This window comes from Pollachius pollachius (genome assembly GCF_949987615.1).
Source record: "Pollachius pollachius genome assembly, chromosome: 17".
NCBI lineage: Eukaryota > Metazoa > Chordata > Actinopteri > Gadiformes > Gadidae > Pollachius > Pollachius pollachius.
Window position 1 is genome coordinate 7,683,111 of NC_136950.1, and position 14,705 is coordinate 7,697,815.

The following is a 14,705-nucleotide window of genomic DNA, read 5'->3' on the forward strand; positions in this document are numbered from 1 at the left end:
GATGAATGGAGGGGAAAAACGTGTTTTGAGTAGCCACTTCCTATTCAGCGGTCGGCGGATCCAGGGAGGGGGATAGACCCTGGGGTCGGTCCGTCGGAGAGACCGCCGTTCCACTGATTGCACGCATCGACCGCTGGGGCTGTCAGCCGCAGCCCCCCCCCCTTGGCAATCCTCCCCCCCCCCCCCCCACCTCACCCACCACCCCCCTCTGGAGTCACCGTTGGTCGGGCTCCACGGATCACCACGCTTACAGAATCAATCCAGGACTCAAACATGGCCGGCCCGTCACTGCCGCCGCAGCACCGTTTTCTTCTTGATTATTTTGTTTTCGCTATGCGAGGCCTTCCTTCCACGGCGTGACGGAGATCGATAGCCAATTTAGGGCTGAGGAGATGAGACGGATCAGGTTCATTTTAAAACGTTCCTCTTCCCGACCAAATGTCTCGGCAGACTTTCTGTCATCGGCAGGTAGCTCGGGAGGTTTTACTCCCGCGGTCCAGATATCAGAGTGTGTCGTCTTGGGCATATAACTCCCGTCGTCGTGTACCTTTGGAGCTGTGCGCCGCAGCCTTTGTTAAAGGGCTGCATACGTAAAGGTGACTAGACCACTCAGATGGGCTGGCTAAAACGATAGTCATAAATTGTAGACATCGGAAAGTTCAGCTGCTATTCCACCCTGTTGCTATAGATCTCTAGGTGTTCTGGCAGTCTGGGGGAGGGGGGCTCGTTGGAGCAGTGTTGCAGTTGCCACAGGTTCGAGGCACAGGTTTGAATCCCTCAGGTCCATGAACAATTGTTCATGTTTGGCACTTGGTTCTATGAACATCCTTGCTGTACCGACAGATATATATTGTTGTTTCTCTTTCTTCTTACAAATGTACTTATTGAAAGTCGCTTTGGATAAAAGAGTCTGCTAAATGCCCTCAATGTAAAAATGTAAATGAGGCACTTAGTATATTGTCTGTCTGGAAATATGTCTTGTTAACATATTTCCACTGGGGGGTACACCCATTGCTACCTGGATAAAAAAGGTAGGCAGGATGGTGTCGTGGCTGTTCGACTTCCAATTAAAAGGGTCTGGGTTCGATCCCCAATGTCCACAGTCTACCTGCGGGCATCCTTGCCCTGATCCCTTCCTGCGCCTTAAATTACAATGTATCTGAATGATCTCACTTTGGATAAAGGTATCTACAAGCTCAATAGAAGTGGAAAGTAGTGGTTCCAGCTCTGGCGGGAAAATATTTTCCATTCGCCTGAAAACCACACATATCCAAACACATCCTCCAACGGCCGAGTGTGGAGCAGCCTCAGTCGCGTCCGCGTTTCAAAAACAAGACATTACTGTCGCTCGCCGCCTCTTGTTCCGCGGGAACGCTTGCCTCTGCATGAATGCTAATGGTGACATTTGATGCTAGCGTGGCGCTAACGTGTGACAGTGTGTGATTGCACCCTGACCTCTCTGGAGAGTGTAATTGTTTCGGCTACAGCAGCTGTCACGGATACCGAAAGCGCTCCCGTTTCCCTCGCACACTTTCTATCTCTCCCTCCTCTCTCTTCATCCCTCCCGCTCTCATTTTTCTCTCTCTCTCATTCTATCTCCGCTCTATTTCTGTCTCCCTACCGCTCTCATTTCTCTCTCTCGCTCTCTCTCTCTCTCTCTCGATCTCCCTCTCTGTCTCTCTCTCTCTATCTCCTCTCTCTTTCTCTCTCCCTACCTCTCCCGCTATGTCTCTCTCTGTCTCTTTCTCTCTCCCTACATCTACCTACTCTCTCACACCATCCCTCTCTTCCTCCCTCTCTCATTTCTCTCTTTCTTTGCATCTCTTCCTCATTCACATTCTTCTCCCCCTCTTTCTCTGCCTTCCTCTATTTCAACCTCTCACTAACTCTCCCACTCTCTCTCTCTCTCTCTCTCTCTCTGTCTCTGTCTCCCATCGCTCCTCCGTTCCTAATTATATGGTAGCAGCTTTAGCCCTGTGTTATCATTTCAGCCATGGAGACTCATAATAGAGGCTGTCTGTGTTCTATCAGCAACCGCCCGGCTGCTGTGTCAGGCGGGGAGCCGGGGGGACACTAGGACCCCGGGGGAGCCTCACATCCTTATCCTCAGCCGGCCTCGGTGGACGGCGTGGACTGAGAGCAACACAAAGACCAGGATTCAATTACACACAGACACCTTGAGGCCTGGGGGGGGGGGGGGGGGGGAGGGGAGGAGAGAGAGAGAGAGAGAGAGAGAGAGAGAGAGAGAGAGAGAGAGAGAGAGAGAGAGAGAGAGAGAGAGAGAGAGAGAGCGCGATGGAAAAGAGAGGAATGGCAGAGAGCAAAAGAGAGAGAGAGGAGAGGGAGAGCGATAGAGAAGGAGAGACAGAGAGGAAGAGAGAGAGAGAGAGAGAGAGAGAGAGAGAGAGAGCTTCCTGTTAAAAATATATTCTCTCCCGACTGCCGCAACCACCTTACACTGGCTTCCTGTCGGATGGTCAGTCTGATTTCCTGTTTTGTAATCGCTCCATCTTGTCCTTTCTGTCAGTCTGCCAGCCTTCTGTCTCTCTGTCAATTGCCTGTCTGTCTTTCTGCTTGTCCGTCTATCTGTGTCCGCCAGCCTGCCCTGCTTCCAGTCCGTCTCTCGGCCTGTCTGTAATCTCTTTGCATTGTGTAACTTATCCCTCTTGCTACTTGCTAACCAATCTGCAGGCAAAGCCTCTAAATGATGAATCCTGTGTATTGGCATCATCAACAGAACGCTGCTCACAAATGTTGACCTCCACATGGTGGAATACACAGCGGTGCATAACATTACACTGACCAGAATGGTTAAGGTGAATCACCAGACTCAATACAAACACTACACGTCTAACTTTAGAACAGGCTTTATTTTTCATATTGCCCTAAACTACAAAACCAATCGATTGATCAATTTATAAATTTCTCTTTTCCTGTTCTCGTTTGGGAGTTCTCCCTGCGTATACATCGCTCATCCGCCTTTCCAAAGACTGTCACCATATCACATGAGCTCATAACACACCGGTTCCACCCTGTTTCCAGTGTGCCATATAGCTCACCATATTACAGACCACCGTATTACAGACCACCATATTACTGCCTGTTATCTCTCAGTAGCCTTCATGGGAAATTGCTACAGCATTAAAATAGAATATGGTGCAGTATGTGTGGTTTCATCATTTCTGTGCTGATCGACAATCAGATTCACACATCTAGCGAGTGCCCATGTAGCGCACAACTGCAGGAAATTGTCACTTTGTTTTTTTCAAATTATGAATTTCTTTCCCTAAAGATCAAAAAAGACCGATAAAATCGTCATGCAGATGTACTTTGGGAAGACGATGGCAAGAGCGCGGTATAGAGAGGAATAAAAAGGAGTAGTCTCATAAAGTGAAACAACCACAGCAGTTAGAAATTACCATAAGAAACATCTGTGGGGGCATGATGTTAACCTCTTCCCCCTCAAAGAGGAATTAATGAATTCTAAAAATACATAAATAGTATAAAAACAAAAACCCTTAATTCCCAAGAGACTTCACTGAGCGGGAGAGGGGGAAAGAAGCGAAGACGTGGCATCGAGCTGCACGGTGTGATGCACAGATTATTGGCAACACTTGCAGAATCATTTTAATAGCGGCCTCGGAAAAATACGAACACAACGCCGCCGTGAGCTAATATCATATAAATGTTAATGACGATCCATGCAGGTGGTGAGGGAAATGAGGAATCCTCCGCCAAGCTGATATCCCGCCAACTTCTGGCTTCTGTGTTTAATTAGGTTTTTCCTGCTTATTTCTATATTTTCTTCCCCCCTCTCCCGCCGCCACCCACCTCTCCCCCTATGTCTGCATAGGTAAACAAGGACAAACAAAGGAAGACAGGCAGGCTGCTGAATACATAGAGAAGGCTGAGAGAGAAAGTGGAGAGTGTTTCCGACGTTGTTTGAAGCCCGGTGTTCCTGGAGGCAGAACGCGTTGTGTTTACCTCAACGGGGGACTCTTGTTCTCTTCCAGCGGGCCGTATGTCTGTGCTGCTGTTGTTGTTTAAATAAATGAACCAAACGGTGGAGCCAACAGCGGAGCAGGGGGGGCCGAAGCGACTCCGGACTGCGCTCTGGCGTGTTAGCGTGCTAGGCAGGTCCGCGGTGGATGCGGCGCCGACCGCTGGGTCACCGTTTGACGCTAGGCTCCCGCCGCTAGCCGGACGAGTAAACACGCTGATTTGATACTGACCAGATAAGCCTGGATTTTCACTTCCCTTTTTTTGTGTGTAAACACACACACACACACACTCACTCACTCACTCACTCACTCACTCACTCACTCACTCACTCACGCATACACACACCCTCACTCTCACACACAAACACACACACAACCACACGCATTCGCACACAAACGTATGCACACACCCATACTGGACACACACACACACACACACACACACACACACACACACACAAAGGCATGCGGGCAAACACACGAATAGATGCAGACACACAAACTCACACACAAACAAACAAACACATGCTCAGTAAATATTGGCAGTGTTGAATCTCACGAATGTATATATGTGTTTGGGACATTGCCTTACGATTGAGTCATTTATGTTTGTTTTATGACTGTCTTTTAGGAAATCAGGAAGATGTTGTCGCTTCTAGGTTCAGGATGTGCTCTCCCCATGTCTAGGAAATCAGTTAGACTGTTAACCCCGTCTGGTGATTCAGTGTCACCATAGATGGACGTGGCTTTGTGAGGCCAGAGGTTGCTTGAAGGATAGACATAGAACAGTCTCAGGGTTCCTTGAAACAACTTCCCCATACCCCAAACGGCTCAGTCCTAGCACAGTGACCGCTGCTCATACAAGTAGAGAGTATCCATGGATACCAGTACCAATGGAATCCAAACTGAACCCCGGAAGTAGTTCTCCCACAAACACGGATTGGATAAGTCACTCAGCTCTCAAGAGCCAATCAGGAGAAGCTTCTATTTTAAGGCAGAGCTCAAACACTGGAGAAACAAAACACTGTGCAGGCAATGCTTAAATTTCACCCTGAACGAAGTGAGACTGAACAAAGGTGCACTTATTTTACGCTGCAACTACGTAGTTTCATTGGAATACCCTCAGTCATCTTCTAAGCTTTTTTCTTCGTCTTGTCTCTAACCATCTGAACTAAGTGAAGAATTGTGTTCTCTACGACACAGCCTTTCAACAAAAAACAAACGAGGAAAAGAAGAGGAAGAGAAAAACCAAAGATTATTCTACAAGCGTTACCTTTTGGTGAAAACCATGAACTCTTCTCTAATAGCACAATTACATGGGGTACTCAAGTCAGGTTCACTCATTTAACAAGGACATGGTCCTAAGAAATTCCACTGGCATTTTTCTAAATTAAACCCGAGTTAAATTGCACCCTACGAGCATTTGAGCAAGCAAAGTTCTGCATGATTTGATTGACATCATTCGGAGCCAATGAACGGTGAAATGGGGAGGCCACCCAAGGAGGCCTATCAGAATTCTCCCCACCTGTGCGACTGCATTGGCTACACCCCTGCTCGCAATCAATTCTCTGTAGGAAAGCGGTGAGCGTGTGTGCTATTCCGGGTGAGTGGTTGCCTCATGCATAGGTTAAACGAGGGCAGCTGGGGGTCCCCCCCGCCCACCACGGTGCTGAAATGGATGCCTAATAAGCTGGAGCATTGACGCTGGCTTTCATTAACCTCCCGTTTTACTGTGCTTGGCTGGGAGACTAGAGAATAGCTAAAGCAGCTGTTGCAGCTCAGCCCTGGTCAGACGGTGTCTAATGGAGTTGTACAGTCTAATGAATTAATGAATGAATGAATCTCACATTAATCCATTCATTAGCCTGTTAACATTGATGTCCTTAGTGCAATGTGTGGATAAATGCTGGATAATGTGTTTGTTGGACGTCTCTCTGGTCTGTAATTTTAATGGGTGAACGATTGTTCCACATTGATCCGTGGATTAATTAAGAGTTGCAGACACTCAGTGTGTGTTACATTACAATACAATTGAGGTGAAAACAATAGAGAACTATAAAATAGCACAGAATACAATAGAAAAGATGATTACAAAATAAAAATATACAATACAATTTGGATCAATACAAGAAAATTAAAATCTGAAGCAAGTCGACGAACAAATAATATTATTGAATTAAATAAACTCAAAGCGTATAGCTCAAAACAATAGAATATAACTGGCATTTGACTGTGTGTGTGTGTGTGTGTGTGTGTGTGTGTGTGTGTGTGTGTGCAGTCGACCTGGAGAACAGACCTGAAACGACAGAGGAGTAGAAGTTCTGTGAAGCAGATGATTGTTCTGGAATATGAGGAATTATTAAGTGGTTGACATGACCCTTTTTAGAGACCAAGAACGTTCACACATTACACAACACAACATGCAAACTGTGTGTGTGTTTGGGTTGCGTTGTAGGCCTACTCAGTGTGTGTGTCCCAGTGTGCGTAGTGTAAAGGATAATATAACAAAAAGAAGGATTGTATTGATTCAGAAATGTTTTCATGGCCTCTGCCAATTCAACAAAGTCTGTCAGGTTGGTTAGCCATAGCAGTGGGCTGTTCTTCAGAAATAACGTACCGTGGAAGGCCCCAATTGACCGATTAGAATCAAGTGTTCATGAAAGCCTTGTAACAACACTTTTTCAAGTGTGCGTATGTGCTTTTTGCGTTTTTCTGAATTTGTGTCTTGTTTAGTTTGTGTATTTTGTTTTCTGTGGGAGTGTGTGTGTGTGCATGTGTGTGTTGTGTCGCAGAGTCTGTGCTTTTTTTTTTTTCATACCACGCACGTGTGTGTTGAACCATGTGTTTGTGTTGTACCTTGCGTGTGTTTAACAGAGTGTGTGGGTGCGTGTGTGTGTGCTTTAAAGAGTTGATGTCGGTGTGTTTTACATTGCGTGTGGATTTTACAAAGTTTGTGTGTATGTTTTAGAGTGTATGCCTGCTTGTGTGAGTGTTGTGTTTCTTTACTGTGCATGGAATTTGGCTTAATCTTGTGTAACATTAAACGCAAAGTGAACCCGCCATCAGAGCCTCCCCACTGTGACCTATTTCCAGGGGAAACAGGATATGACATCAGGGCTCACCGTGGGAGGGATGTGATTGGATGGTTCGGCTGCTCTGGCGGTGGTGGGCAGAACCCTTCTAGATCATGATCCCCCCCTGTTGGAGCTCAATAATCTCTCCATCTACCCAGCCCCGGTCAAGCAAAATGCCAGTGAACGAAACAGCGTCTTTGTCTCGTTTTAAACACCTCAGTATTCTTTGAATCAGTTGAAAAAAGTTTTGTGAACGTTCCTCTTTGATCCATACTCGGGTCCCGTTCTCTTCGTAACATCAAAGTTATTTATTTCAGAGTTGCTCCGACGTGACACCATGACACGGAGAGGGGATGCTATCGCTAACGCCACCGATGCGGTGCTTCTCCGTGTCTGGGGAGAGGAAAATGTTGCTGTTGACTGTTGCTTTCCGGCCTTACAGTTTAACGCCCCCGTGGTGTGTGCCAGATTTCATATCCAACATTTCTAATTGTAATGCTCGTACACTAGCTTGAATAAAATAATCACAAGGTGGCCCTTGTCTTAAGCATCGGGATAACAACTCTCCCATAGTTGTAGAATCCTCCATTATTTTATTTATTCCATGGAATAGTGTTCAAAGTCAAGCTGAAACAGACTTCATTTACACTTTAAAAAACTCTTCTATGGCCCTCCATACACATAGTATATATACCATGCATGAATAACTAGTGCTGTAGCTAATCGACCAATATATTTACCAATTAATGGATTGATCAATCAACCAATATAGCCTAAAATTGTATAGCTTATAGCCTAAAAACAGGTCACTGAAAGCAATGTCTCATAACTTAATGTCATGTAATGCTCATGGTATCAGCACTTTATCCGTAGAATATCCATCTAGTCGTTTTCAGCTGTCTGCCATTTTGTGAGGGGTTGAAATGAGACATGTACCAAAGTACCAACACATCAAATGGAATGAGAGACGACTCCCTGAGTCCATCAATTACATTTAATGGATGACATCTGAAAATTTATTCATAACTGCCACCGGTGCTGATGAGGCAGCAAAGATTTAGGGATGTCAGTGAAACCTGTAATTACTGAATACCACCGTACATCATCACTATCATTATCTCATTGAAACCTCTCCGAGGGATCGTTCGCCTTCCACCTAATAATGGTACGCTATTGTCAAAGACTTGTCTGGGATGATATTTATTTGCTTAAAATATGTCATGTCTGATATTTATTTGTTAAAAGACATTTCAGGTCTGAAATGTATTGGTTAAAGATTTGTCTGGTTGGATATTTATTGGTTAAAGACTTGTCTGGTCTGATATTTATAGACTTGTCTGGTTGGATATTTATTGGTTAAAGTCTTGTCTGGTCTGATATTTATTTGCTAAAGAAAGTGTTTGTAACAAACAAAATGGTGGGACAAATCAAGTGTGACACTAAGAATAACTCTTTTATTGACAGAGAAGAACACAAATAATTAATCTGCATGGATTCCAGTTGATTTTACTTTATGAAGCCTGTGGGCTTACGACAGTTGTGATTAAATTAAAATACAGTAGAAGGTACGATAAACATGCTTTAATAAAAAAAAATCTTTTTTTTTGGTCAAATCTCTTTTTATACAAAAAATGTACATTCTATATAACAGTTCATTTTCCGACCCCTGAATTTCTCTTATAAAGCATATATACTCGTCCAACCCACCTCAACATACTGATGTCTAATTCCATATGAACTTTTATTATTTTTTCTTTCTTGTTCCGCAATTTCTCAATTTAAAATAAGTATAACACAATCTATTTACAAGGAAACTCCAAAGCAAAATCGTTGATTAAGTTGTGAGTCATATTAATAATAATCATAATAATAATAATAATAGCAGTAGCCCCAAATACTGCTAAAAATGATCAGATTAATTTACGATGGTGATGAAGCAGGGAGATTTTAGTTTTTGCAAGACATCACCGACATTTTGTTAAAATACAAGACCAACATGGTGTGGACACTTTTGCTTGATTGACTTCTTAGAATACAAAAATATTTATTCCCTTTCGTTGTAATGAATTTATTCCGAACAAACTTTTGGAATATCGGGAACGGCTAGGCGTGCGAGTTGGGATTTAAAATACACAAACAACCTTCTGGGTCGTGAAGCCATCACCGGTTAAAGTAGAGCGATGGGTTGAACATCAGCAAAACAGAGCTCACTGGGCCACAAACGAGGTGAGGGATCAATTTCAAATGAATACAATGTGAACAATGCGTTTCAGCACGCTATCCACCCCACCGCCTTTCCAATAAACATAAATTGATTTCGCTGTGATTCATTAATAATTCAACAATTTGCCTCATTTTCAGTCACTGTGTGGAATGCTGCATTGAGACAAACACATTTTTAATTACACTCCACCTTAATGAATCACATCAGATGTAGCAAAATAAAATACAAAAATTTGCTTTATGGAATACTCCTTCCCTTTCGGAAACGACGTCCGATGTCCGTTTGCAGAAAGAAAAACACAGAACGTAAAGAGTTATCCGTGAGGTGCCACAAGCCAAAATACTTTACAGGTGTGTCTTCAACAGGTTTTCATTTAGAAAGAGGGCGCGCTTCGCCGCCAATTGTTTCATGATGATCCGTCGGGGGGGCGTCTGCAAATGGCGGGGAAGGGGAGGGATTCGAACACAACCTGGAACGACTCCAACCATACAGGTGTGAGCCGGTCCTGGGGGGTGGGTGGGGTGTATCCTTCCACCGTCGTTGTGTATCTGGAAGGAGGAGAAGACGGAGGAGTTCATCCATCGCGGCCGAGCGGAAACGCCGGCGACTTTCGCTAGCTGGAGCGACAGGAGCCGAAACAAAAGGAGACGGTGGAGGAGGGTGGAGGAAGAAAAGAACATCACGTTAGGGGGCTGATTTGTCTGCGCTACGTGGCGTCTGCTGCTTATTATAATGTCACACACATCTGCTGGGGATTACAAACTAGAGCAGAGGGGCTGTCAGGGCCAGCTCCGAGGATGGGGGGGGGGGGGGGGGGCGAAGAGCTAGCCATCGTTCGCTAATCTTCCCGGACCCCAATTCTAATAGATCTTTCCCGTGGTCGCGATATAAAAAAACGCTTTAAAAAACTTGCTCACATAATCACAGACCGATCTTTCAGTCTTTTTAAGAGCGTCTGCAGAGAGGGTATGGGGTGTAAACAAATAAATATATATTGTGTGTGTATATATATATATATATATATATATATAGGGGGAGCTGCAACATGATGGATATTTCCAATGATGCATTTGAAATGGTTTTAGGTGTGGGTTGAGGTTGAGGACGTGTAGGGGGAAGGCAATGCATCATGGGAATAACTGCAAAAAAAATCTGTCTACCTGTGATCATATTCAAACCCAGCATGTCTGTAGCTGTGTATGTGTGTGTGTGTGTGTGTGTGAGGGTGAGTATGTGCGAACATTTCAGCCTTTTTTTAAATAGGAAAGTTGTCTCTCCACATGGCCGCGGGTAGAATTTAAACGAGTGGACACTGGGCTGGGGGGGAGGGGGGAGGGAGGGAGGGAGGGGGTAGATAGAGAGAAAGTGAGGAGAAGGGAGAGATGGGAGCTCCTTTGTATTCAGGTGAGTGTTGGACGAACAGATGCCTGCACAGCCAGCGGAATGACAGAGAGAGTGAGAGAGAGGATAGCGCCATCTTCACACTCAACATTCACACACACACTCTTATTTTGCAAAAAGGATTTACGATTAAAAATTCCGAGCTTCAGATGTAATGTCTGAAATGGGCCTCTCTATCTGTATAGACGAGCATGGAGCGTGTGTTAATTACATATTCACACTCCCACGCTCTTATTTGGTGGAGAGGTTTAAGGTGAAAAAGTTGTGGATATGACATCTGAATAGTGCAGTTTTCTATCTGTTGGAGAAGAACAAAGGTCTTTCTCGTGAATCCAGTTCATATTGAGATCGCTCGCGCTGCTATTTTGTAAAAGGTTGAAAAGGTTTCACTTTGAGGGATCGAAAAAAAAATCCCAGTTTCCAAACATAAACCTCTTAAGGTTACGCCATTTCCATCGAACGGCTAATAAATTACGTTGAACTCGACGGATTGGGGCGCCCGCGTCATTACCCACAAGTCTCGGGGGTGAGGGGCGGGGGTACACCCTCTGGCGTCACGCCACCCTTTCCCCGCGGCGGTAACTGCCAGATAGATGTTGTTGAGGGGCCGGTCTGCATCATTAGCATGTCGTTATAGCCTTCTTTATCACTGATCGCATTAGCCACCCTTTGCCGGCATTGGCCTCGAAAATGTCACGCGGATTAATGTCTAAATGTTTGCAGATGCTCCCTTGGGAGGACCGCTGCTTGTTCCATTTACAGGAGGTGTTGAGCTGTCAATCGGTTTTAATAAGGCAGGAGAGTCTTGTGCTACAACCCTCAATGTCTGCAGTCTGAGCTGTGAGCATCCTTGAGCCTCTAACAACTAATAACCACTGCTTGCTCATTGAGTACTTGTGTCTGAATTCACTGTAAGGTGATTCAAATAAAAGCGTCAGCTAGATGACTGGATTGTACAAGGTAATAATATTATTTTATGTAAGTCAAATAATCAAATACATTACTGCTGTGCTGTAATCTTGCCACAACATTGCATTATGTTTTTTATTGACCTTCTGTCAACAAAAAAACAGAAGGTCAACATATTTGCAGAGATCTGCCCAACTCTTCAAACCATAACCCAACATAACCTAAACATAACCTAACACTATCCCCTTTCCTAAATGATCCCTGTTCTAACCTAACCCTAACCCTAGCCTAACCCAAATGGAACTAAACCCCACCACATACACGTTTACAGGTGTTTAATGTGTGGTTCATGGTTAGGGTGAGGACACATGATGATCTATGGGGTTATCCACAGGAGACAAATAATCTCACCCAGCTTCAGTTGTCAATATCAGAAACGTGGTTCTCTATCTGTAGAGAAAAGAGCAAAGGACAGTATTTAAATGAAATCCACCTGACATATTGTCTCAGAACAGTAATAATAAAATTTCTCCTTCACAAAATAGTGTTCTGTGACATGAAATCTCTTCCTCGCATCAGAGGTCTATCATAATATAGTGATAGGATATGATACGGCACGAAGCGATATCATGAACGCGACACAAAAGGAACATTGTCTTTCATTCCAAACTGAATATTTCAGGTCACAGCAGTTAGTGCAGCAAAGTGTGATGGGAATATGAAATAGTCAAATTATAATGTTGGCAAAGGCTTCTAAAAAAAAACGCTAATGTTATTATATGACTAAGGGGTTAAAAGCGTGCAAACAGGAAAGTGTGTGTTTTTCATCTGTGTAGTCATGAGGGATTTTTGGCCAGTGCCGGATTATGCGTGTTTGTGTGTCTCTCTGTTTGTGTGTATGTCTCTGTGTTTGTGTGTGTGTTTGTGTGTGTGTGTTTGTGTGTTGGAGACCTTGGCTCTACTGTGGAGGCCAGAGTCAGCACCAAGGAGAGACTGTCAGCCTGTCCTAACCTTGCTCGCCCCCACCGCTCACTCATGTGAACCTCGCTTGCCCGCACATCTCAGGCCATGAATAATTCTGGAGAATTAGCTTTCAGGGAGCGAGACAGCCTGCCCACCGTGACCCACCCCCAACCTTCCCCCAGCGGTCCTCTCTCTCTCGCTCTCTCGCTCTCTATTTCAAATAACCTCATTTCCTCACTCAATCTCTTAATTTCTCTCTATCCTTCTCTCACTTCAGCCCTCTCTCTCTCTCTCTCTCTCTCTCTCTCTATATATATATATATATATATATATAGCCGACTCTCTTCTCTCTATCAATCCTCCCTTCAGTTTCGTTCCTCTTTGTATTTCGCTCTCCCAAAATATCTCTCTCCCTCCACCCCTCAACCCCTCCAACTCGCCCACAATCGTCTCGCTTTATTCACCCTTAAACCCCGTCCCCTGACAGCTACTTGTCATCGTCGCTCCTCGTCTCACTCTCCTCCACTCATCTTCCTCAACCCTCTTCTCTGACTCCAGCCTTCTCCTCTTTCCTCTCCTCCTCCTCCTCTCCTCTTCCTCATCCCTCTCCTCCACCTCCAGCCTTCTCCTCCTATCCTCTTCCTCCTCCTCTCCTCCTCCTCCTCCTCTCCTCCACCTCCAGCCTTCTCCTCCTATCCTCTTCCTCCTCCTCTCCTCCACCTCCTCCCCTACCCTTCCACATTCCTCTCCTCCTCCTCCTCCTACCAGGTGGCGGCTCCCCTCCTCGTCGTAGTCCTCCTCTCCCCCGTCAGTCAGAGCTCCCGCCTCCCCGTCTAGCGCCTCCTCCCCCGCCTCCTCCCCCGAATTCTCCCCTGCCTCCGACACCGACTCCTCGTTCAGGGAGTCGCAGTTCTCCTCATACTTCCTCTGGGCGTCTGAGGGGAGAGAGAGAGAGAGAGAGAGAGAGAGAGAGAGAGAGAGAGAGAGAGAGAGAGAGAGAGAGAGAGAGAGAGAGAGAGAGAGAGAGGAGAGTGAGATCATGTTCTTAAACGCTCTGGCAGTATGAAAATGAAGAGAGAAAACGCGTGAAAGCGAGAGATAGGGAGAGAGAGGCAACTCTCTTCCTACCTGACACTTAATCACACCTATCTCAGTTCACCACACCTTACCCTTGGATAGAAGTCTCTAACTGAAGAACTGAACGCATACAACATGGCACTGTTTCCACAGCTCCACGTATGACAGTGGGCAGTACCAGCGAAGACGGATCAATTCACCAAAGCTCTATAGTTAAAACGCCTGGCAAAACCTGTCTTCCAGAGGTATCCACGCTCCATATCTATCCTCTGTATCTACCCTCCATATCTGCCCTCCATACTTGTCCTCTGGCCGGGGGTGTTTTCACAGAGAGCCCCTCTACAGCGTCAGAGATGCGGCAGTGCTGTCTGGCCCTCATGACAGACGGCAGCTCTTCCTCTTATCTCTCGGCCCGTCAGCAAGATGGATGGACCACACCTCTCGCTTCCATATCCCCCTCTCCCAGTGTGTCCCGGGTTATTACACCACCGCACCACCTCGTCTCCCTCTCCTTCCTGCTATCTTTCTCCTGCTTTTCTTCCACCGTATCCACCTCCCTGGCTCTCTAGGTAGCCCACACTCACTCTCTCTCCCAATTTTTCCATCTATTCATTCTCTTTATCCATTCCTCCCCTCTCTCTGTAGCACTTTCTCATCTTTGTGATTTTCTCTTCTCTCTTTATCCACCACACTCTCCTTTTTATCTTTGTCGCTCTATGTTCACTCTCTTTATACCAGCTTACTCTCTCTCTCTCACTCTTTCTCTCTCTTTCTCTCTATTTCTCTCTCGCTCTCTTTCTCTCTTTCTCCCTCTCCCTCTCTCTCTCCCTCTCTCTCTATTCCTTTTCTATATATAAATATATCCTAACATCAATCTTCCTTCCCTTCTTCCTCCGCCCTCGCTCTGTCCTCCACACTCCCAAAATTATTACTCTCGCTCTCCCTCTCTCTCTCTCCTTTACCCCCCCCCCCCCCATGGTGATGACGTCATGGATGCGCGATGCTCACCACACTCGGCTCTCTGCTGCTTCTCGATCTTGTCCAGGCGTCCCAGCA

At 45.5% G+C, this 14,705-nt stretch overlaps 1 protein-coding gene across 1 annotated transcript in view; it reads right to left on the reverse strand.

Moving 5' to 3' along the window:
* Positions 1-12,026: 12,026 nt before the first annotated feature.
* ralyl (RALY RNA binding protein like) overlaps positions 12,027-14,705 on the reverse strand; it is a gene marked incomplete at both ends in the record, with an annotated part of 51,741 nt that continues 49,062 nt past the window's right edge. The window contains 3 exons of the mRNA XM_079755086.1: positions 12,027-12,059; positions 13,338-13,507; positions 14,658-14,705. The exon at positions 14,658-14,705 is cut by the window's right edge and continues 69 nt beyond it. Of these exons, the coding sequence (XP_079611212.1) occupies positions 12,027-12,059; positions 13,338-13,507; positions 14,658-14,705 (251 nt within the window). The remainder of the gene's footprint in view (positions 12,060-13,337; positions 13,508-14,657) is intronic.